General features: G+C 38.4%; 1 protein-coding gene across 2 annotated transcripts in view; it reads left to right on the top strand.

Moving 5' to 3' along the window:
• LOC122811483 overlaps positions 1 to 25,349 on the top strand; it is a 1,134,152-nt gene that overhangs the window by 984,977 nt on the left and 123,826 nt on the right. Inside the window, exon 1 of one of the 2 annotated variants that reach the window (XM_044083348.1) lies at positions 1,485 to 1,691. The exons of the other annotated variant lie outside the window; for it this stretch is intronic. Coding sequence (XP_043939283.1) covers positions 1,593 to 1,691 — 99 coding nt within the window. The 5' untranslated portion in view covers positions 1,485 to 1,592. Of the gene's footprint in view, positions 1 to 1,484; positions 1,692 to 25,349 lie in introns of those variants that run through there. 2 annotated transcript variants of the gene reach the window in all.

Genomic DNA, 25,349 nt, shown 5'->3' with positions numbered 1-25,349 from the left:
ACTGCAAGCTGGGTGCTGTCAATTCCCCTAGTGATGTGGACATCCTCCAAGAGGCTCTCACCCAAGCAAATGACTGGTGCCAGAAATATGGCCTCAAACTAAATGCCAAAAAAATGCACCATCATCCCCTTTGGGGAGAGTGATATCCCCACAAATTATCACATTAACAACAAGGTCCTAACCATGCAATCAGTCTTGAGGGATTTGGGCATCCAGGTTGAGAGCAAATTGACTTTTGATCACCATATTGCCTCCATTATACGGAAAGCTTTCTACATGGCCCACCTTATTAGTAAGGGTATCTCATCCAGGGACAAGGAGGTCATAACAACCCTGTATTATTCCCTTATAAGACCCATTGAGTACAACTCCCCTTTCTGCAAGTACCTCACAAAGCACATGCAGCAGCTGGTGAGACCACAGATGCTCCTCAACAGGAGAATCCAGGGCCTCAAACATCTACCCTACACAGATAGGCTAAAAGCCCTGTCCCTCTATTCAGTCTCATGCAGACTCCTCAGAGGTAACCGGCATACAAAGCAATCTCAGACCCCCCCCCCCCCCCCCTTGATGGGACTACTACATAGCCACAAGTCAAGCTTCATTCAAGTAACCCACACGCTCAACCTCAACCTGGTCTGTGAGATCAATAGCACTTGTTGGCGGGACAGATTTGTGTCCCAGAGACTCCCTCTTCTGTGGAACAGACTCCCCTCTCCACGTCAAGCAGAGTACTTCATTAACCCTTTTTAAGCACAACCTGGATAACTGGATGGGGAACAGAAAATACACCCCTGGGATTCCACCTGTGTCCCTGCTGGACAGGGGCATCGGGTGCTGAATTGTCGGAACATGGACTAAATTCTTGACTAGGGTAAGGGCCTCAGGGCCAATAGCCTAGTAACTTCCTAAGATTCTATGAACTAGAGACGCTTTGAAATGCTGATACATTAACTTAATTTTTTTTCCAAAATAATGCCCAGTTTTAGTAAGGATAGAACAAAGTTTTGAGACACAATTTGAGGTGTCCCTAAAAATAGGGACAACTGAGGTAGTTTGAGCTTGTCGTTTGTCTATGTTAAAACGGTACCCGTCATCTACAGACAGAGGTAGTAGTAAGAGTCTGTGTGTGTGTGTGTGTGTGTGTGTGTGAGAGAGAGAGAGAGAGAGAGAGAGAGTGTGTGTGTGTATCGTTGCTTGTAAATCCCGGGAGTAGAGGAGTTCAATTACTTATGCCAATTTACATTTGAATTAGTTTGATCCTGAGGTTAAATTCCATTTCCCTTCATATTAATTTTTCTTGTAGCCCTGTATATAATATAACTATAGATCATTACACAGTAAGATACATTTCAGTGTCTCGCAGACAAATAAAATATAAATATATAAAGTATCCCTTCCTAGTCTACTTTATATGTTTACCTTCCTCATTCCTTGTTGACGCCTTCCATTTCCCTAGCAACCTGTAAACAAACATCCGCGCCAGGACTTCACGCACACGAGGGAAGACGCACCAGAATCGACACGGGTCTGCACTACCAAGGGTATAATACTCTCTATTATCTAATTTTTGTTATTAAAAGACAAAGAAAATGGTGCAGTCAGAAAGGAGACAGGATCTTCATCTGACAAGTACCGGTACAGGTTTGAGGCATACTGAACCCCCGAGCTTTCCACCGTCTTTTGTCAGAGTAAGTACTGAAATATTGCAAGTGCATAGAACAGAAACTCTGCTTCACTCGCTAAAAGTTATTAATATGTAATCTGAATTTACATTTGAAAATCTGCATTTACTGTAAATGAGTGGACATCTATTCAGAACAATAGCCTTCATAAAAATCGTGTATTTACACTTTTAATTGTTCTATTTCAGGCGTGAGTTTACTACCCACTGCTTTTGTAAAAACCTATGACGTTTTACATTTATTTTGCGATGTTATGTTTTTACTAACTTTATGGTTTCAATAGTATTTCAAGACAGAAATTAAAGAATTGAATGATTGCACTGTTGGCTGCATTTCATTATATTACTTTTCAGACCGCTCAACTCTCCCTGATTTTCAGAGACGTCCCTGTTGACTTAAATTGTAGGTCTGTCCCTCTTAACACTGGTAACTGTTAAAGAAAAAGTGGTGAATTGCACTTAATAAACAAGGATAGTAATTAGAATTATAGACTTCTTTTAGTTCAGAAAATGTAGTTCAATTCACATTATTTTATTCTGTCAATGTCTCACCTTACTACTGCTAATATTTTAAAACTGTCCCTGATTCTGTTGAGATTTGTCCTTGATTGGTTGAGAGTTATGTTACTTTTATTGGTATGTCATTGAAAAATGCATTCATTACATTTAGCTGGATAACCCACTGAACAAAACTCTTACATGAAGGCCTCCACTACAGATCAACACCTCAAAACTCAAAATGCAGGGGTAAAACCAAAAACAATGGAGACAAAGGCAAACAAAAAAAGAAAACATGAAGAGATTTTTAAATATTGATCTTATGTACTTAGGAAGTTGTTAGAACAAAAAGATCTGTATTAGCAAGACTTTCCTGAAGGAGGTGAAGTCTGAAACTGAAATGTCTGTCATTATCTAGCAACTGCAGTCCTCAACAATTTGTCAAAAACACATATTTTATGAAATATGGACCAAAATATGTGGCAAAATCAGAGCTATGTTCCACCCACCATACCCTGAGTGTATCCAGTAAATAAGTGCAGATAAATGTATGTAAGACTAACAAAACAAATAGTGCAGTTTAAATGTCCCATTAGTGATAATGCAAAAGGTTAAAGCAATGCAAATGTCACAGTATGTTATTATAAATATTCGGCACAGTGTACGGGATTGGGGATTATGGACATAAGTAATTTTTAGTGTTCCCACCCTATGTTTTGCATGCCCCAATTGTAAGTATGGTTACTAACCACACACATAATGCTGTCATAGGTTTATGGGTTCATAGGAGGTTACTAGGCTGCCCTAAGGCCTTAACAAGCCTAGCTATGTAATACCCTTGTTCCCTAATTGACCATGGTTAGATGGTCATTGTTAGCAGAGTGAATCAGTCCACACTTCTATTCCGGAAGTAAAGCCAAAAGCTTACATAAGGTTCTTATACATAATATAACTGGAAAGGCCGCAGAAATACCTCACAAAGAGGATTACTGGCCTCAAACAGATGCCCTACACAGACTGTCTCAAAATACTCCTGCTTTGCTATGTCGCATATCGCCTACTCAGAGGCGATCTCTGCCTAACATACAAAGCTATGTCAAACCCAGAGCTGTTGGACATGCTCCACTTAAAGAAATCCCAATCCCTCCGAGCTACATGCTCTAGGGACCTAAACCTTGTCACCACAATAAACAGAACATGCTGAAGGGATAGATTCCTTTCCCAGAGACTTCCCATAATTTGGAACAAACTACCTATCTATATCAAACAAAGCTCCCCATTAGCACTCTTCAAGAAAAATCTTGATGATTGGATGGGAGATAGGAAATTCACCCCAGGGATCACTTCTGTGGCTCTGCTCGACAGGGGCACAGGAAAATAATTTTCTTGGGTGGCTAGGCTTATATGGGCCTTAGGGCCAATAGCCTAGTACCTGCCTATGAACCTATATAAATTAAAACTCATTAATATAATTTATAAGGAATACTGTTGCTCCCTTAACTCATTCAAGCCTAAAGTAATTTTTTGTATAATTACAGTTCACACTCTTAGCTCCTTATAGCACATAAGAAACACAAATAGATGAGTTCAACAAATCACAGAAGCCAAGGTGTAATCCAAAAATCGTCGTTTACTAAGAACTTGTAAGCGCTTTCGTGTAATGGTATCCAAACACTTCTTCAGACAAGTTTTTTACATTTGTAACCTTCATTTAAATAGACGTCTCTATTAACACATTTATTCAATCAATAAAAACCAATTAAACCAATTTCTCAATTAGTTAAATACTGCCCTAAAAAATAATACTGTATAGCAAATACATTTTAAAACAAATACTATTACTACATTGTTTTGTTTAGTTTAAATTAAAAACCTGAGTTAGGATCACATTTAATTGGTACCATAAAAATGTACCTGACTGCTTAAACAGCCATATTTTCATTTTTCTAACCTTTGCAAGTCAACTTATGTTGTTGTAACTAGTATCCCTACTTACATTAATTGTATATATTGTTACAAGTGTTTAATTCATCTTAAAAGGGCTTTTTGCTTTAACAAACATTTTATTGAACATGTTTCATTAATCCCAGGGTAGACGTAGGCATTTGTTTTTAGTTGCCAAAGCAACTCAGATTCTTCTAGCTTTAAATGCCAAGGGCCTCCTCTGGGATTTTTTCTTACTTTCTGCACAACATTGAACAAAAAACTGTGATTAGTGTTTTCTGAAATGTGTTTTGCAAGAGCATTAGACATAGTTCGCTTAGAAATCGCATAAGTGTGTTCATAAATGCGTTGTTTTAAGTACCTTTCGGTTTTTCCAAAATAGAATGCAGGGCATGCTGTGCATGAAGCCAGGTATACTACTCCTTGAGTGAGACAATTACATTTTTCATTTATATAATATTTTGTACCTCTAATAGTGAATGTCGATCCAGTTTTTATATATTTACAGTAACTACAATGACCACACTTAAACATACCTTTATTAACTTTATATGTTCTAGTAGGAATTTCAAACATTGTTTTCAGGGACGGAGCCTTTCTAAAGATTACTATAGGATTTTGTCCTATGTTGGTATGAGAAATTTGGTCTAATTTTAGAAGTTCCCAATTGTTGTCTAGGATGCGTCTAATTTCTACACTTAATTCATTGAACTGTGTGGAAAAACTAATGTTGTAATTCTTTTTTTGTTCTTGTTTTTGTTCTTCTTCTTCTTCTACAGTGCTAGAATTGTCAAAAGCTTCAATTTCTCCTATTCTGTCAATAAGATTGCTACTATCTTGTGTTCTTAAAAGGGGGCCTAGTGTTCCAATGATCCTCTTTCTTGTTACTTCTCGAATAACTGAATTTATCAGTATTCGTGGATAGCCTCTATTCAAGAACATGGTAGTCAAGAAGTCACACTCTTCTAAAAAGGAACTTTCTTCTGAGCACATCCTAGATGCTCGTACTATCTGACTCTTAACAACCCCCCTTTTTTGAAAGGCGTCTGTGATTTGTTGAACTCATCTATTTGTGTTTCTTTTGTTGCTTTTAACTCCTAGGAGTTAATTTTTGGTCCTTATAGCACATGTCATTTTGGGGGTATGGCTTCTTTAACTAAGTGATTTATCAGCTAGTAAATAGAAAGTGTTAGAAAGTGGACAATAAGGGAGAACACTGGATTACGCAGTAAGTGCAAACCTAGAATACCGAAATATGTGGTTATGTAAAGTCCTGTATTCTCTGTTATCACATGAAACAATTACAGTCACTAAATATGATAAAAGTAAAAAGCTTTTCATTATTGCTGAGCATACCTCTTGGCTGTCCCTGACATTAATTAGAAAAATTCTTAACACTGAATGCGTAACATGCCCTTCAAATGTGAAACAGTGAGGAATATGGATTTTTTAAAACTCAGAATGAGGATCATTTCTCATAATAAGGTCACTTGAGAGGTATGAGTAATAATAAAGGGTTTCCTACCCATGAATTTTAGCTTTGTCCCTGTTTGTTGAGCAAAGAAGTTGAGAGCTGTGGCCACGATGATATGCAGCAGCTTCTAGATGTTACACAACTGTCACAATGTTCTGATTGCTATGCTAAAAAAACACTGGTGCGGTGTAGTGTTCTCTATTATTGCCAGAAAGTGCAAGCAGATATAAACAAAATGACACTAAGATTGTTAATCTGGGATGTCCTACTGTAGAGAAATTAATCAGTGTTTATCACTTATCATTCATATGTTCAAATTTATGTCCATACATTCATAATTGAGAGTCCTACATGTTATTAAGGAGTATGGCGTGATTTGCCATGGTAGGGGACAGGAAAGTCACTGTCAATGTCCATTTATATCACATCATACTATTGCTAGTTGTTTGTTAGTAATTATGAAAACAAACAATATTTCCATATCCATTTAATACTTCAAAAAACAAGTGACTTACAAACTGTTGCATTTCATTATGTGAAACTGTATATGTTGTTGGAGAAAACTATTTGATATTTGCACAGTGAAGCCGTACACATTGAGAGATGTTCAGTGCTATTTATATTGCTAATTATACATAAGCATAGGTTTTCATATTTATGAAAATATCTCAATAAACATGCACTCACAGAGGAATTTCATGTTGTCATGTAAAAGATTATGTCTGGTTAACAAAAATGTTCTAACAATATATGACTAGGTTGTGCAGTTTCAAAAATATGACAATTTGTTTGTGGTAGTGTAGCAAAAAATATAATTTGGGGTTTGTGTGCATTATAATGTATTATACCACGATCCCCCCAAAACGTGCATGCTGATTGGCCAGCGTGCCCATTGTAAATCGAGTTATACTAATGGAAAAAGGTCCGGTCGCCCGGACTTTTTTCCATTAGTATAACTTCGTTTTAAACACTGTCTCGCTATGTTAAATGGGTTTAACATAGCGAGACAGCTTTAAAATAAGCAACGGAGATCTCCATTGCTTATTTTAAAGCTGTCTCACTATGTTAAACCCATTTAACATAGCGAGGCAGTGTTTAAAAAAAAAGCAACGGAGAAAGCAAGATCTCCGTTGCTTTTTAGTCTCGCTATGTTAAATGAGTTTAACATAGCGAGACATTTTAAAATAAGCAACGGAGATGTCCGTTGCTTATTTTAACTGTCTCGCTATGTTAAACTCATTTAACATAGCGAGACATAAAAGCGGAGATCTTGCTTTCTCCGTTGCTTTTGCTCAACTCTGATGTACTGCGCAGGCGCAGTACATCAGAACTGCCGGATGCCAGACATCTGCGGAAGGGCAGTAAACAGGCATTATACTATGCCATTATTTAAGAAAAGTAACAGTTTCTTTTCTTAAATAATGTCATGGTATAATAGCAATAACCCACTTCTGGGTGTGGGTAATGCTAAATTTACCCACGGTTGGCTTTGTTTGGTCCTCGGGCCGCCTCGGGACCAAACCACGCCAACCGTGGGTAAATTTAGCATTACCCACACCCAGGCGTGGGTTATTGCTATATTACAGTATTTATGGAAAGACTATAAATGCACTATTATCACTGTAAAGAATACTTCTTACTGATAACATTGATATTTGTATAGTTTTGATAGCTTATCCTGAAAAATATTTACATTTGTTTACCTTATTCTTTTTAAGTTTATTTTTTAGAAAATGTTCTGGAACGCAAGGTGGGTGTAGGCTGCTAGAGGTGTGACATTTCACATCAAGTAGGTGATAATGAGTTAAACCATCTCTGCTTTAAAATTCTGTTTAATAGTTATGTATGTATTTGTGTTTCTGAAATGTCCCTTTTGTGATCGATTAATGTGTCATCTAATATGTTGCAGATATTTCAGTGGAAACACAGTAACTTTTTTCAATAAAATGAAGATGAAGAATTGGAGGGGGGTGATTATTATTTTCTGAATATTAATACTAACTTTGCAAAGGGCGGCCATGGTGGTGCAGCGGTTAGCGTTGCTGCCTCACAGCAAGAGGTTCTCCTGTTCGATTCTCAGCTGAGGTGCCTTCTGTACGGAGTCTGCATGTCCTCCCTGTGGTCGCGTGGGTTTCCTCCGGGTGCTCTGGTTTCCTCCCACATCCTAAAAACATGCAGTAGGTGGATTGGACACTCTCAATTGGCCCTAGGTGTGAGCATGTATATGTGTGTGCCTTCTGTGGAAGGTTGGGTGCTGGACTGGCAACTCGACACCATAAAACTCCACTGCCAATCATGAGCGGACAGGTGATCCACTGTGGCGACCCCTAGCTGGGAAAAGCTGAAAGAATAATAATAAGAAGAAGAATACTAACTTTGCAAATGCCACCTTAATTGTGTAGAATCAAAAAGTTTGACGTAATTATATAGAATCTAATTTGCTACGAATGCTCTTTATCAAATTGTAGACTTAAATTTGTACTGGCTATAACTGATCAAAGTATCTGTTTCAATTTCAGTTATGTACTCCAACCATTTGATTCTTTATGTTATTTCTATTCGATCCCAAGTCTGCTTGTGTTATTGAAAAGTAACTGTTGCAACTCCACTTATGTACATATCCAGTCATTTGATTATTGATGTATATTTTTATTCAATGTAAGTCTACTTGTTTTTTTGTATTTACTGTGCACACCTGTACTTGGGTCACAGCTGAAAAGGGTCTACAGACCACTCTGTAATAATAACATAACCCAGTTATCTAATAATAAGTAAATAAATATATACTTGTCCCCCCTCCTTAAAAGCATTAATTGTGGATAGTATTCATAAAAACGTACATGTAAGCATAGGAGGCCATTTTGCACTGTCATGCATAGTACATAAGAGAAAAGCAGTACAAGCATGCAAATACAGCTGTCTGAGAGTGTGTTTTATATAAACCAGGCTCCAGCACATATATCTTCCAAGCATGGGAGTGTAAGTATATGCAACTATATGCTGCACTGCATGTATTCAGTTCTGTAGGGATTCAACAGTGTTCCATAGACTTCTTCTTTCCTGATAAGAGTAGAGTGTACCCTAATACCACAGCTCTGCACAGGTACAGTCTGTTTATGGAATGCTGATGCAGAGTTATTCTGACTGCTTAGATTGGTGAATCATAGAAGTTCACTGCAGCGTTTAATGGGATTCAACAGCATGCTATTTATGCTTGTCGCTGAATCACATTTTAAGGAGCAGTGTAACTGTGTCCAAAATAAGCAGAGAGCTTTGCAGTACTCTGGCAAACAAATATGAATGCTGTCCTTAGTGTATGAGAGAAGTGGATAGGTTTCACTACTGGAAGTCTGCCATAAAGAATAGACATTTGGAAGCAGTAGATGAGGTGGGAGAATTCTAAATGTTAATTATTCCAGACTACATTTGGTTCACTTTTTCCATAAGGTTTGTGAAGATAGGTGAAGGCTGCCAGCCTAGCCAGATACAATTCTGTAGATAGTTCTGTCATTTGTAAATATTAATGTAAGCCACAGGCTTGTTCTCTTAAATGTGAAAAGACTGCATTGGATATTGAACTGCAAAAATGGAGCAACAGTGCAGTCAGCTGTAAGAAAGCTAAGTCAAGCATTTTATGACGGTCTTTGATGTCAAAATTCGGAGCCAATATGTCTAGAGGGAGGCATCCTGCCTATTGTTTTAAGACCAGAGTTAATGGCTAGAATTTGCATGTATAAATGTCCTTTATTTCTCTGGTTTCTGACCAGGTGTAAAGAATGTAAATGCAGTTCTGTTAGCCTGGGAACACCAGAGAAGTGTGAAGAATGATGTCATGTGAAGCAGCTCTGTGTTATCAGTTTAAAGGGAGAGCATCAGAGTGCTCAGAGCATTTGGTCTTGAGAACATCCAACATCACCAGCACTGATTTGCTCTGTATGTAACTGTGTTTTCTCTCAGAAATAGCTAAGAATTAGGAAGATTAGACTAAGTGTTTTTCTGTGTTGATGTTAGAACTTTTCTACTGTATTATTTTAAGTATTTCTCTGTGATCTCTGAACTCTTGACTAGCACTGTGTAGTAAGAAGTATTGTCTTGTGTTTTTATTATTTATTATTAAATATTTTTTAAACCTTTTAACTGTGACTGTTTTATGTAGAGTTAATTTAAGCTCTAGAGCACATTGCATGTACATAGTGATGCTGTACCAAGTCACTCCAAATAAGTCTTGGCTGTTAGGTCACACTTACCATTTGGATAATAATATTGCACATTAATCATTGGACACTCTTTTAAGGGCCTTTGTGTAGCTGATAAATATTAGTAGGGGGTGGCAGCTGGTACTACCTTTTAGACTGGGCAGAAAAGGGGCACAGCTGGAGAACCCTTGCTGTGTTTTTATTTACCATTTATTTTTGTTATAATTCTGCCCTCCTCTAGTAAAGTGGGTTTTCTTATTCTAAAATGTGTAGTTTTACTTTTAACTTCAGTGGACCAATATTTAAGTTTAATAAACTGTTTCTGTTTACTATATACTAAGCAACTGTCCAGTTACTTCCTGATTCCATGTCATCCAGCCCCACTTTCTGATTATGTATTAGAGTGGGTAGAAACAGTTTATAGTGCATTGGCTTGTTTTCTGTGGTCTGCAGTAGATTTTATTACAAAGTAATCAGAATGCAGCATGGTCAATTACTCAGTCAGACTATATATGCAGCTATATTCAAGTAAAAGGTAACAAAAGTAAGATGGAACAGGATAAGGTTTTCAGTAAGTTGTATAGTGCTTAGCATACAGTGCAGTAAAAGAGATGTAAAATGAAAGGAGAACAGCTACAGTAATTCCCCTGCTTAAGGGAGGACTTTCCACAGATCTACGCAATTACAGACCCATAAGTCTGACCAGCATGAATAAGTAGGGTGGTTGCAGTGGTGCAGAGGTTAGCATTGTCACCTGACAGCAACAGGTTCTCTGGTTCAGTTCTCAGCTGGGATGCCTTCTGGGCGGAGTCTGCATATCCTCCCTGTGGTCGAGTGTGTTTGCTCAGGGTGCTCTCGTTTCCTCCCACATTCCAAAGACATGCAGTAGGTGGACTGCACACTTTAAATTGGCTGTAAGTGTGAGTGTGTGTGTGAGTGAGTGGTAAGGATGAACTACTGCAGCAGGGCTACCCAACCCAAGGTGTAAACCTTGGCTCAAGATGATTATCACTGTTGAAAGTGACATCCCGAGCCCATGTGCAAAATGGGAAAAAGGGGTTGAGGGTGGATGGAGGATGGATGGAAGTCTAACCAGCCTCACTTGCAAAACCATGGAAAGACTTATTGTGGAATTTATCAGTCAGGACATAGAGAAGCTCCAAACACTGTACCTATCTCAGTCTGGATTCATCAAGGGTAGATCCTCCTGATGGACTTTTTTTGAAAAGGTCACCAAAGCAATGGATGAAGACAAAAAATGGTACACACTGCATACGTCAAGCTGGCCAAAGCTTCTGACACAATTCCCTACTCAGGTGTAGTAGAAAAGCTAAATAAACTGGGAATAAACCCCTATGTCACCCTCTGGATGTTCAATTGGCTCACAGATAGGATGAAGATAATCAAATAGGGAAAGTTACCTCCACAAAGAAACCATTCACTAGTGGAATCCCCCAGGGTTCTGTGTTGAGGCTTCTCCTGTTTGGTATCTACTTTTCTGAAGTAAAAGCCAATACCAAAGGTCTCTGACTGACTTAAGTTTGCAGATGACTGCAAGTTAGATGCAGCCATTGAATCTCCAAATGACTTAGCTGGCCATTCTGCAGGAAGGACTGTCCCAAATAAATAACTGGTGCCAAAATCATGGACTGAAACTAAATTAAAAAAAAACGCATTATTGTATCCTTTGGGAGTCATTTACACCAGGAAACTACCACATTGACAATACACACCTAAGAGTTGACCCAGTTGTTTGGGATTTGGGAACTTTTGTGGACAGTGGCCTAACTTTTGACCAACATGTGACTATTGTTGTGAGAAAGGCCTTCTGTATTGCAGAGCTTACAAACAAAGAGACTGTGTCTAGATCTAGTGATATCATTGTCTCCCTTTTACTCAGCCCTGATTAGGCCAGTCACTGAATATAATGTTCCCTTTGGCATGTATCTCTGCAGACACATGCAACAACTGGAATGCCCACAGTGATACCTTACTAAAAGGATACAAGACCCAAGCAACATGTCCTATATGAACTGATTCAAAATCCTGTCACTGTAATCACTGTCCTACAGACTGCTAAGAGATGACCTGTGTCTGGCATACAAGGCATCCTCTGACCCATTAATGATGGATTTACTGCATGTCATCAATTCAAATGGTATCAGAAATACTTGGTCTTGAGATCTAAATCTCTTCTGCAACATAAACAAAATGGTTTGGAGGGACACATATCTCACAGAGGACACCACTGCTGTGGAACAGACTCCCCATCCACATAAAACAAAGCTCATCCTTCTCCGTATTCAAGTGTAACTTAGATCTATGGCTAGGAAACAGAAAATGTACCCCAGGACTGTCCACTACACTACTGAATGACAGAAGCAGCTGCTAAATGCTTTATCCCATTCATGATAGCCCCTCAAATTATCTATGGTACTATCCCATTTATTCTCATTAGGGGTAATATATAGTTACCAACCATGGGATGGGCAAGACCAATCTATAACTAAATGGCTAGGTAATTTTTCAAGCCCAAAAATGGAAATTGGCTAGTCTTAAAATGGCCCGCAAGGGTAACTAATGTAGTACTTATCTATGAACCTATAATAAAATATTTGCCTACCAATAGATTTTAGGAAGACAACTATCAATAAGTGAATCAGTTCAATGACAGACCTACTGTACAGTGCATTCGGTTCACATTGTTGGCAGACTTAGTCCACATCAGTAGTGGTATCATAGTTGCACCTGTGTTACCATTGCATCTGCCCATGCAAAAGCCTGCATGTGTGGTGAGATACGTCATAGACTTGACTGGAAAAGGATTGGCAGTCCTGTTGCCATGGGCTGACATCCTACAGAGACAGCTTTACATGTAAATCTACACAGTCTGTAATTACAGGTGTAGGGTGCAAGCAAGCACAGTAAAGACAAACAGTGGTACAATAAATAGTGTCACTACAGTGTATTTCCAGGTGCATACTTACTTATGCATGACAGTAGCACAGGTTCAGCAATGTCATATGTACCTACTTATATGTGACACTGTTGAACCTCTGAGACTGTGTACTTCCTCTGGCTTTGTTCTGTGGGATTGCTTCTTCTGTACTGCTAGATAGTGCTTCAAGCTGCACAAATACTGGTACAAGTTCTTCATATTGATCACTGCTGTGGTAGCCTTAGCTATATGGGTTATACCCTGCCAAGAATATAACAACCACCCAGGTTCAAAGATTTGTGGCATCTTCCACATGCTCAAACTGTCAAGCAGCTTGAGATGAGCTGACTAAAAGACAAGTTTAGGTGTGAAGCCCTTCAGAGCTTTCCATCTGCCAAAGAGTACGCTCATCTGAGGCTTTCAAGGATGGACGGTTGGCTTATGTTTCTTTTGCTGGACAGAAAAGTTCCCTAGGGGGGAGAAAACTTCAATTCTCTTATATTTACTGATGTTTTATTACTTGCCTTTTTAGGAAAGTTATTTTAAAGGTAGGAGTGTTGTGGTTTAATGGACTGTCTCAAGACTGCAATGTACCTTTAAACAGAGCACTTATTTTTTTCTGTCAGTTTTAAAGTAGTGTAAACTAACTGATAATATATATTCTGTGGAGAAACTGTGTTGAATTTTCCACTGTGGGATTGCCATGATGTTTGAAAGTGCTATTTACTGTGTTTATTTCTGTCAAAAAGTAACTTCTGTGGACTGCTAGGTTGTTTTCCTCATGAAAGAGACACCATTTTTGGCTTGACTATGGGACAAATTGTCAGTCCTATGATCTGCTCTTCTTCCAGCTATAAAAAGAAAAAGTTAAGCAAACAGCGTTTGCCACCACAGCAGGCTAGTGACTCTGATGTGGCCATTCGTTGTACCTCAGACTACATATCTATTACCCTGAATCCTTCTAGTGTAGCACCTGCAGCCACTATGGACCAGGGGTTAGCCACTTCGTCTGCAGCCTTTGGAGTCACGTGTGTGGGCAAGGGAGAGACACTCTTGTAACAGGGAAGGTTTAATTGTTATGTCAGAATGCTGTGCCTATCCCTGGGGAAGGAGTTGCTGCCATTAGTAACATGGTTGGTCCCATTTTTCCTGTCAAAAAGAAACAAAAAACCAAACATGTATCTACTCCACCTCAAACTTTTTTGGACGGGAGTAGATTACTGGGACTGGCCCAGGGTTTAATTCAAGCTACTGATCCTTCTTGTAGAGTAGTTTCTGGTAAAAGAAAGATGTGTCTTTTCCTGAAAAGATTCAAGATTCTGAATCTGATCATGAAAATACTTGGAAGGATTCAAGGTTATGTCCTCAGATTTCTAATTTAGACTCAGAGGAGAACTCCGTTTCTGATTCTTCCTGTGGGGTTCCTCTTTCTATGAGACTATTGCTAGAATGTCACAGAGCATTTGGTGGGGGAACACTGAGTTTTCTCAGTCCCTCAGAAAATATTGTGAATTGTTACAGAACCTCCACCCATTTCTCCTGTCCTGTCTGCTTCAGAAGATGTGAGTCTTACTGCTGCAGTTTTCCTAATAGTCAGCCAGCTGTCCCTAAAAAGACAAATAGGATGTTTAAAGTTCCTCAGTATTTCAAATTTCTATACACTGTTCCCAAACTTGACCTAGCAGCTATAGCCTTAGTTGACTCCATTGCTGCTAAACACTTAGTTAATTCCAGTCCTACTCTTTCTAATAAGGATGAGAAAATTATTGATAGATATGGGAAAAGTGTATACTTTTGCAACTTTGATTTTCAGAATTTTAAATTGTCAGGCTTGTATATTAAAGTTTGTTCTGACATATTGTAAAAGTATGAGGAATGTTTTATCTACAGTTTTTTCTTGTGAAGAAATATCAGTTTTAAATAACTTAATTTCTTCTATTGCACAGGTCGCTACTCATTGTTTGCAGTGTGTGTATGATAATGTTGATACTTCCTTCAAAGCTGAGACCCTGGTACTGTTTTAAGGAAGTTTGCTTGGCTGCATTCTCAGAACCTCCCAGAGGATTTCAAAATGAGATTTTAAATTCTCCCTTAGATAGAGATTTAATGCCTGGCCCCTCTGCTGCAGAGGTGATCAAAAGGTGTGATAAAAGGAGCAAGCTGATCCAGGGGTTCTCAACATTTTTCAGCCCTCCTTTTCCAAATTGTTCAAAGGATTTTCTTTTATCCTCATCCAATTTTGGCAAAAAACAGAATAAACAGTCTCAACAAAATTCAGGTAAACAGAAGAAGAATGCCAATGGGATTTTAAAAAGAAATCTCAACTCTCCCAAAACCCCATAACCAAGGGCAGTCAAACAAGTCTAAATACTATTAAAAAGAAATCTCAACTCTCCCAAAAACCCATAACCAAGGGCAGTCAAACAAGTCTAAATACTATTCAATAGATCTTGTGACCTCCCTCCCACCCTGGACCCTCGTCTCTTCCAGAAAGTCTGAATCTCCATTTTCCTCTTTGGCAACAGATTATTTCAGACAAATGGGTTCTGAAAATAATTCAGTGGAGTTACAGATGACAGTGGGAGGAAATTCCTCCTTTCCACAGGGTTGTTACTTATCCTGTAAATCAGACTGCTTTCTTTCCACCTGTTCTTCATTACATGCTGTTCCATAGAGTGATAGAACCAGTTCCTCCTTCCCAGGTGAGGAAGGGGTTTTATTCTAGGATGTTCCTAGTGCCAAAGAAAGGAAATGCATGGAGATCAATTCTAGATATTTTCTTCCTGAACCTGTTTGTGAAAGTGCCCAAATTCCAAATTATGTAAATTCACAACCTTTTACCTACCTTTTACCTGTTCTTCCTCTTTCAAGTTTCCTGGTAACAATATATTCAAAAGATGCTTATCAACACATCATTATTCATCCAGACTTCAGACTTTTCTTAATATTTTGAGTGTCTGAATCACATTATCACTTCTCTGCCTTACCCTTTGGACTCTCCATTGAACCAAGAGTGTTCACAAAGTGTCTAGCTCCAGTTATAGCTCATTGCAGGCTAAAGGGTATCCACATTTTTCCATATTTAGATGACTAGCTTATCTTTGCAGAGTCTTTTTCAGAATGGCAGTCTTTTGGGAGATAAATGTCTTTCACAAGCTGGGATTCCAACAAAACATTCTCACATGATTGTGTTCCTGAGATGTCAACTAGACATCTCAGTTCAAAAAGCTTTTCTTTCACAGGAAAAAAAAAATCTTTATATAGACCTGTTTCTAATGTTTTCCACTCAGACTTCTGTCACTGTGAGGGAATACCTCTGCACTTTGGGTCTCATGGCATCTATGATTCTCATGATACCTCTGGCAAGACTCCACACGTGAAGGATGCAGTGCTATCTGAAATCTCTTTGGTCCTAGCATCAACTCCCTTTATCTTTTCACATGCCACTACTGGGATTTGTAAGAAGAGAACTTTTTTGATGGAGACAATGGATAACCTACAATCCAGGTCACCCCATTCTCCATCTCTACTGCAAAGCAGTCAGTTACAACAGATGTTTTTGACTTTGCTTGGCGAGTAATTTTGGGAGAGATAAAAGTGTAGGAGATGTAAGACACCAAGGACAGATGCAAGCACATAAATAGCAAGGAGATGCTTGCCCTGATTAAGGCACTCAACTCTGTAACCCATCTTTAGCCCCTGGGACCTCTTCAAGTGGTTATAGACAATACTACAGTCATTTGATATATTAACAATCAAGGGTGAACCAGGTCGTACCCCCTTTGCAGACAGCCTTGGGGTATGGCTTTGCAACACAGACTCACTCTACATGCATCCTACATTCCGTCAGGCAAAACTGTTTGGCAGACAAGCCGAGCAGAACCAGGGCAGACCCTCACGAATGAAAACTAGATTGGGTGTCTTCCGAGATTTGATTCATCTGTGGGGATTTCCTCAACTAGACCTCTTTGCTTCCTGTCTGAAGAATCAACTGGCAAAAGTCCATTCCAGGACTTCATACAAGAAAGCCTGGAAGACGTATGTGTTTTCTTTGGACAGGAGTGTTCCTCTATGCCTTTCCCACTCTTTCCATTAATATCCAGGGTACTTCTGGAGATTCAGAAGGAATCCCCCAAGATCACTGTGGTGACTCCCTTCTGACCCAGGCAACCATGGTTCTCTCTTCTTTCGAAAATGGCCAGGGGCAATTAACACAAGCTTCCTCACACAATGAATCTGTTCACACAAGAACAGGAGTGTTTGATACACCCCAACATCAATCATCTTCAATTGACTGCCTGGATGATAGGGTCTTAATTCCTTTTAGGGACCTGTTTTCTGAGGATGTGTAGCAGTTACTAAGAGAGGCAAGAAAGCTTTCTACTAGAAAATCATATATTAGCAAATGGAAAAGGTTTTCTAGTTGGCGCCAACAGCATAATCCGTACCTGTTCAGGGCTAGTTGTTCTTTGTTTTTACAGTATTTGTGTGAGTTGCTATCCTATGGACTTTCTTATTCCTCTATGAAGGTTCATTTATCATTCATTTCAGCATGACTGCCCATGAATCCTCCTCTTTCAAAGCAATTGCATGTCAAAATGTTCTTGAAAGGGGTTTTGCATAAGACTTTTCCAAGTAAACTGATGGCTTCTCCTTGTTGAAATCTTAGTTTTGTGTGAAAGAAGCTAACACTTGCTGTATTTGAACCAGCTAATCTGGCTGACTTGAGCTTCATAAGATAGAACATAGTCTTACTGATTACTCTGACCTGTGCAAGAAGGGTGCCTGAGTTGTTAACTGTTATGATGCATCAACCATACCTCATTTTCCATAGGGACAGAGTTTCTTTGAGAACTTATCCTTCTTTCTTGCCTAAAAGTGGTATCCAAATTTACTTTAAGCCAAACTGTCCATCTCCCCGTTTTCTTTCATGAACCTAAAATGAGGGAGAAAGGATACTCCATACCTTGGATGACCACAGTGAACTCAGGTACTATCTTGGCAGAACTGAATCTTTCATTTATTCATTTCTTGTAAAGGAAAGAATACTCCATACTTTGGATGACCACAGTGAACTCAGGTACTATCTTAGCAGAACCAAATCTTTCAATTATTCATTTCTTGTAAAGGTAAGAAGAAGGGACAACCTGTGCCAAAACAGACTATTTCCAAATGGTTGTCTAAGGCTATTACCTTTTGTTATACTCACCATGACAAATCTATTCAGGCAGGTTCAAAGCCTACACTTTCAGGACCTTGGCTTCATCTATGGCTTTTTGAATAGGGTTGGAAGTATTCTAGAAGCTGCTACTTGGTAATCTGTACATACGTTAAAGCATTATAAGCTTTGTTCCTTCTCCAGGTCTAGACCAGGTTTTGCTAGGACCATTTTTCAATGTTTTCTTAATACTTCTCCTTCTTCCTCCCAAGTATATTTAGCTATAGTAACCTACTTATATAGCTAAGTATACTGTAACAGTGATCAGTATGAAGAACATAGTACAGTTGTATAAGTTGAACGTATCATAACAATAGATGTTTGAATGATTACTGCGAAAGTAGCCATTCCCTCCATCCATCCCCCCTTGTTATTTGGTGCGTTTTTTCTGCCAGGGTTTGAACATTTATTTTTTTGTTATTCCTAACCTTGTACTTTCAGGGCTCAGCCTCCCTCTCTCTGCTGGTAGAACTGGTGAACAGCTTCACTCCCAAACTTGTCTTTTAGTTAGGTCATCTCAAACTGCATGACAGTTTAGCTGGGCAGATGTTATATCCTTGGTAGGACATAACCCATATAGACAAGGCTACTGCAGCAGTGATTATTTGAACACCTACGGTTATGGTAAGTACAGCTTACACAACAGTACTTTCCCTGTTGTGTGTTTTGGCTGATAACATGGTGGCTCAGCCATTAAAGTTGGTAAATACTAGTTTGTATGATATATATGCTAATGAGGCTAAATTCTGCTGGTGAGTATAAACTGCTTTGTCTCATAGAAGCACACCAGTGACAAAAGGCATACATAAGTTCCACTGCATGCTACCAGTTAGGTCAGACCGTATATGTGTATGTATATATATATATATATATATATATATATATATATATATATATATATATGTGTGTGTGTGTGTGTATATACAGGGTCTACTTTGAAACATCTAAAACCCATAACATCTAATTTCATAACACTGAGATCAGAAAATCTAAAACCCAAAACATCAAATTTCATAACATCTAACACTACAAATCACAAGAAAATAACACCCCCTCCACATATAACGACACCAAACTACCAAACACACTTTTTACTATGTTTCTGCAGGGGGGCAAGCCCCCCTGCACCCCCCACACCCACCGTAAATTAAATATACCAACTCCAAGATCACACTACAGTGGAAAAAAGTTAATTTCCTAAACCCACTGTATCACGCCCCCCTGCAGAAACATAGTAAAAAGTGTGTTTGGTAGTTTGGTGTCATTATATGTCATTATATGTGGAGGGGATGTTATTTTCATGTGATTTGTACTGTTATATTTTATTAAATTCAATGTTATGGGTTTTAGATGTTTTGAAGGGGACCCTATATGTATATATATATTTTGCGAGTCCAGTTTGCACTTTCAAGAAACTACAGTTCACCCGGGTTGTTGTTGTAGATTGCAGTATAGTGGGGGTAAGGGAATATTCCCTTTTCCCCACTGTAGTGCGATCTTGGAGTTGGTATATATTAGTAGCGGGGGTTGTGGAGTTTAGTGTATTTTTTTTTTCAGTGAACTGTAGTGTCACAAAAGTGCATTTTTGGAGAAATTACACTAAACTATGCAATTTCTCAAAACTGGTCTCACCAAACTAAGTTTCTGTAAAGTCCAATATATATGGGTCTGCCTTGTATCAACGAAATTACATTTCATCAGATTTTACTTACCCAACATCACTTCTCCAAAACTTCACTAAACCGAAAGCATGGACTGCTGAAATCTTAACCCTGTGAAAGGAACCACTTGGCCACTATGGGGAAAAAAACCTAAACGGACCAAAACAAAACCTCCCCTACTTAAATATACCAACTCCGAGATTGCACTACACTGAAGAAAGGGCAAAGTTCACCATAGTGGCCAAGTGGTTCTTTTTACAGGGAAAGGACTTCCGCAGTCCGTGGTTTTGGTTTAGTGAAGTTTCTGAGAAGTGGTGTTGGGTAAGTAAAATTCGATGAAAATTTCGGTTATACAAGGTAGACCCATATATATATATATATATATATATATATATATATATATATATATATATATATATATATATATATATATATATATATATAGTTTACCATCAAAATATTGAAATTTGGTTCAGTGAATGTGGAAAGTCGAACGTTAGTAAGTCGACTTTCTGTGTTGCTGAGCGTTAGGAGATCAAGATTATGTATCACCGAATGCATGTGTGCATTAGGTGATAGTAACTTGATGTTGTGAGTAGAGTCGTGGTACAGTGCGGAAAGGGAAATGTATCCCTTTCATCACTGTAGTGTGATCTCTGTGATCTCGGAGTTAGAATATTTAATTTGTAGGCACCCCCCACACACACAGCTAAAACATGAATGACAGTGTAGGTGTTTCACTTACGTTTGCACCTACACTGCCATCATGGCCAATTTTCGACAGAAATTTCAAATCTGTTGAATCCGATCAACAGATTTGACATTATATCCTAATTAGTATGCCTGAAGTCTGATGTCATTTTCGTAGTATCGAATGTTCAGTTTTCTGAACTTCGATATTTTGATAATAACTACATATATGTGTATATATATATATATATATATATATATATATATATATATATATATATATATATATATATATATATATATATATATATATATATATATATATATATATATATACGTATATATATATATATATATATATATATATATATATATATATATATATATATATATATATATATCTAGACATGTATATGTGTATATATAGATATGTGTGTATATATATGTATATATATATAGATATATATGTATATATAGAAACACATATATACATAGATATATATATATATAAATGTATATATATATATATATATGTATATATATATATATATATATATATATATATATATATATATATATATATATATATATATATATATATATATATATATATATATATATATATATATATATATATATATATATATATATATATAATATATATATATATATATATATATATATATATATATATATATATATATATATATATATATACGTATATATATATATATATATATATATATATACATATATATATATATATATATATATGCCCATTATAAATAAATAGAGGACTAAGGTGCACTGCATGTGATTCAGTAACCCAAGTAAAATGAGACTCAGAGGCTGCCATTTTGGTTTACTGTATATTTGTGGTGATAGCTGCCTTTACAAGTAGCTGTTTATGAATGTGTGCTTGTTTGTATACCTTTTCATCATTTGTGCATACATGTTGTATGGCATCACAGCTCAGAGTGCATGCCAGCAAATGAGCTGCGGGTTATGTACTGACAAAACAACTCCAGTATGGCCACACTGTATTGATTGTGGAAAATAATTGAGAATCTTTTATACAGTTTACAATTACATTGTTTTCGGCACTTTGGCTATTAATGGTCACTATTTTAATGTCAAACATATACATGGCTGTAACTGAGCAAGTTGTTTATGTTTTCATGTTAACTTATAATCTGCTTAAATGAAAGGACATGTTAGTAGAGTGACAATCGCAGGAATGACAATCTGTCCCACTTATCTTTACAAGTTAAGACAAAATACTGAAGACTGTCAGGTTCTGTTCTCACTATTAAACTAAATAAAATTTTACGTAATATGAGATAACTTTCATCAGGTATGAAGTGGCTGTGTACCATATATTCTGGCTTTCTGATGAAGAGCTTTATAAGTTCATGGGTATGTACTAGGCTAATGGCCCCATGGCCTTTACAAGCCTAGCCATAGGATTACCCTAGCATAGTGCCACCCAATCTTAGTTCCCAGTGCCTCTATTGGGTAGAGTCACTGGAGTTATCCCGGGGTGAATTTTCTGTTTCCCATCCACTCATCAAGATTTCTCTTAAAAAGGGTCAGCAAGGTGCTCTGCTTGACATGTATGGGAAGTCTGTTCCATAGCATGGGCAGTCTGTGGGTTATGAACCTGTCCCTCCAGCATGTTCTGTTAATTGTTGTAATGAGGTTGATTTCTCTGGAGCATGTGGTGCAGAGGGATTGGTATTTCTTTATATGTAGCATTTCTAACAGAGCTGGGTCAGACATGATTTTGTAAGTCAAGCAGAGATCACCTCTAAGTAGGCAATATGAGACAGAGAATAGTTGGATTTTTTTGAGTCTGTCCATATAGGACAAGTGTTTAAGGCCTAGGATCCTCTTTGTGATGTACTTTTGCGGCCTCTCCAGTTATTGCAGGTGTCTAGTGAGGTGCATGCCAAATGGGGCATTGTACTCGATGATTGGCCTAATGAGGGAAGAGTAGAGGGAAACATTGATCTCTTTCTTCCTTGATGCAAAACCCTTAGTAATAAGATGTGCCACATAGAAGGACTGTCTGACCACAGTGGCAGTGTGGTGATCAAAAGAGAGGTTGCTGTCAACCTGTGTTCCTAGATCTCTTCTAACACCTTCTGTGTTCAGTGGACTACCATCAATGGGGTAATTCATGGGAACTGGGTTTTTCCCAAAGGGGATGACGACACATGTTTTGGCATTGAGCTTAAGGCCATGGTTCTGACACCAGTCGTTGGTCACAGTGAGGCCATTCTGTAGGATGTCATCATCACTTGGGGAGTTAATAATAGCTCCCAACTTGCAATCGTCTGCGAACTTTGTCAGCCAGAGTCCCTACATGTTGGCCTGGACTTCAGAGAAGTAGATAACAAACAGGAGAGGACCAGGACCGAACCCTGCGGGACTCCACTCATGACTAATCAACAGTCTGACTTGGAGTCAGCTACTTTCACTGTGGGTTCTATCTGTGAGCCAGTTTGCAACCCACCTAGTGATATAGGGGTTGATGCTAAGCTCAGTGAGTTTTTCTATGATTCCTGAGTGGGGAATGGTATCAAAAGTCTTGGCCAGATCAAGGTAGGCTGTATGAACCATCTTGCCTTCATCCACAGCTCTGGTGACTGACTCAAAGAAGTCGACCAAGTTGAGCAGGCATGATCTAGCCTTCACAAAACCAAACTGTGTGGGATCCAGAGTTTGGAGATTCCCTGTATCCTTGTTTATTAGATCCATGATGATGCGTTCCATAGCTTTGCATATCAGACTCGTCAGGCTAATGGGGCAATAGTTCCCAGGGTCTGCAGTCACTCCTTCTTTGTAAAGAGGGATGACTGTAGCAGTGCGCCATTCGGCAGGGACAAAGCCTGAGGTGAGGCTGTGATTGAACAGGGCACACAGGTGAGGTGCCAGTTCACTCTGTAGTTCATGTAGAACACAAACAGGGATATTATCAGGTCCCATAGAAGCTGTATTCTTGGCCTTGGACAGTGCTGTTTTAACCTGTGCAGCAGTAATACTGGGTGCCTGGCAATCTACTGGTATTGTGATTGGTCCTTTGTGGGGGGGGGGAGAGCAGGATAAAGTTGGCACTGAATCTGTCGGCCAGTATACTGGTAATATCTGGTGGCTCAGTATAGGAGGTACCATTGTGCAGTAGCTCAGAGCAAGTCTGGGTATTGCCATGGAGATTCTTTACATAACTATAGAAGGCCTTGTGGTTGTCTTTACTATCTGCTGCAATTCTGTTTTCATAGCTAGCTTTAGAGGATTTGATGAGGGATATCAACCTTTTGTTGAGGCAGATAAGGGAGTTTTTCCAGTCTTGGGACTTCAACTTATTCCGCCTCAGTTTCCTCCTTCTGTTGTAGAGTTTGTTTATGGCAGGGGACCACCAGATTGGCTTCCTTTTTTTGGAGGAGAGTGTCTTGGTTCTATTGGGTATGGCGAGATCCACGCATTTATGTAACGTGTTCATACAGTGCATTGGTGTATGATTCTGTGGTCATGCAACTGTTCTCCATTTGCATGGGTGCTATGAAGTTAGCCACCTCTATTTTTAGGATCCCAACGTTAGCTTTGGAGAAGTTTTTCATGGTGGTTACCTTTGGTGTGGGGGGGGTGTATTTCCAAGGTGATTAATTTGTGGTCAGATCTAACTAGGGAGGAGCTGACTATTGGTGTAGAGCAACAATTGCCCAAGTTAGTAATGACCAGGTCAAAGATGTTGCTACCTCTAGTGGGGGTAAGAACGAGCTGGTCCAGGGCATTGGAATTAATGAACTCCAGGAAACATTGGGCAAGTGTATTGGTACATGAGTAGTTTACCCCGTTAATGGAGGGGTAGTTGAAGCCACATAGTAAGAGAGTGTTAGGTTGGAAGCTAATATTATCCAGGGTGCTTAGGAACGTGGAGTGCGAGTCTTAGGACATGGTTGAGGACCTATAGCAGGCTATGACCTGAATCGCTGTCTTACCCAATGTTAGCTGCACCCGAGGTATCTCTGATGCATTATGTTGGGCTACCAGTCTGGAGGTGTGCGCATCCTTTATGAATATGGAAACACCACCGGCTTTGGAGCTTTGGTCCAAGTTCTGGGGCCGAAAGGTGTGGAATGAGTTATAGCCTAATAGTGCACGGGTGCTTTCTGCTGCTTTGAACCAGGTCTCTGTTACAGCACAAATGTCGATGTTCTCCATTTTAAGGAGTGCCTCGAGCGAGTGCATTTTGAGATTTAGACTTCTAATGTTGAGCAACATTACCCTCAGATTGCAGTTGTTTGTAGCTGTTACAGTGGTATAATTGCTGTAATTTAGCAAAAAATATAAATGTATAATCTGTTTTCATACAAATATAAATGTATAATCTATCTTCATACAAATTATGTGGCGTTGAGCAATATGACCCTCTGCATTTGTTTGTAGCTGTTACGGTGGTTATAATTGCTGTAATTTAGCAAAAAATATAAATGTATAATCTGTTTTCATACAAGTTATGTGACTGGCCTCTATCATCCCTAAATTTTATGAGCTGACAGGTGTTTATAATTACATTTTCGTTATACTATCAATATGTTAATATACTATAACTGATTTTCAGAGTTTTCTCTTTGCTGAAGTTATTTCTTATAATCTGATGCATATCAAACCATTGCAATTATCTTCACTTGGAGTAAAAATCCTTTAAATGTGAAACATGCCATCATCTTTATATTATTATTAATTGTGTTAAATTATGTCTAAGCTACTTCATCCACACTGTTAGACTGGGTGTCCCTCTAGGCCTAGAATAATTCCCCTACTCTTGAACTCTCATGCATAAAAAAGTTAACATATTCTAATGAAGTGTCACACAGTGGTCTTTGACAAACTGAAGGGTAGTTTGTCTACTCACTAATGATCTGAAATTTATGGATCTCCAGGTTAACATAAGTCATGCAAAGACAGTAATGTTTTCATTCATGCTAGACTTAATATAGAGAACATTACATTGAGCACTTGATGAGAGGGGGAGAAGGTTGG

Source organism: Protopterus annectens, chromosome 9.part0 (genome assembly GCF_019279795.1).
Source record: "Protopterus annectens isolate FY-2018-M chromosome 9.part0, PAN1.0, whole genome shotgun sequence".
NCBI lineage: Eukaryota > Metazoa > Chordata > Ceratodontiformes > Protopteridae > Protopterus > Protopterus annectens.
The sequence above is the reverse complement of the archived record's forward strand: the minus strand, read 5'-3'. Positions and strand labels throughout refer to the sequence as shown.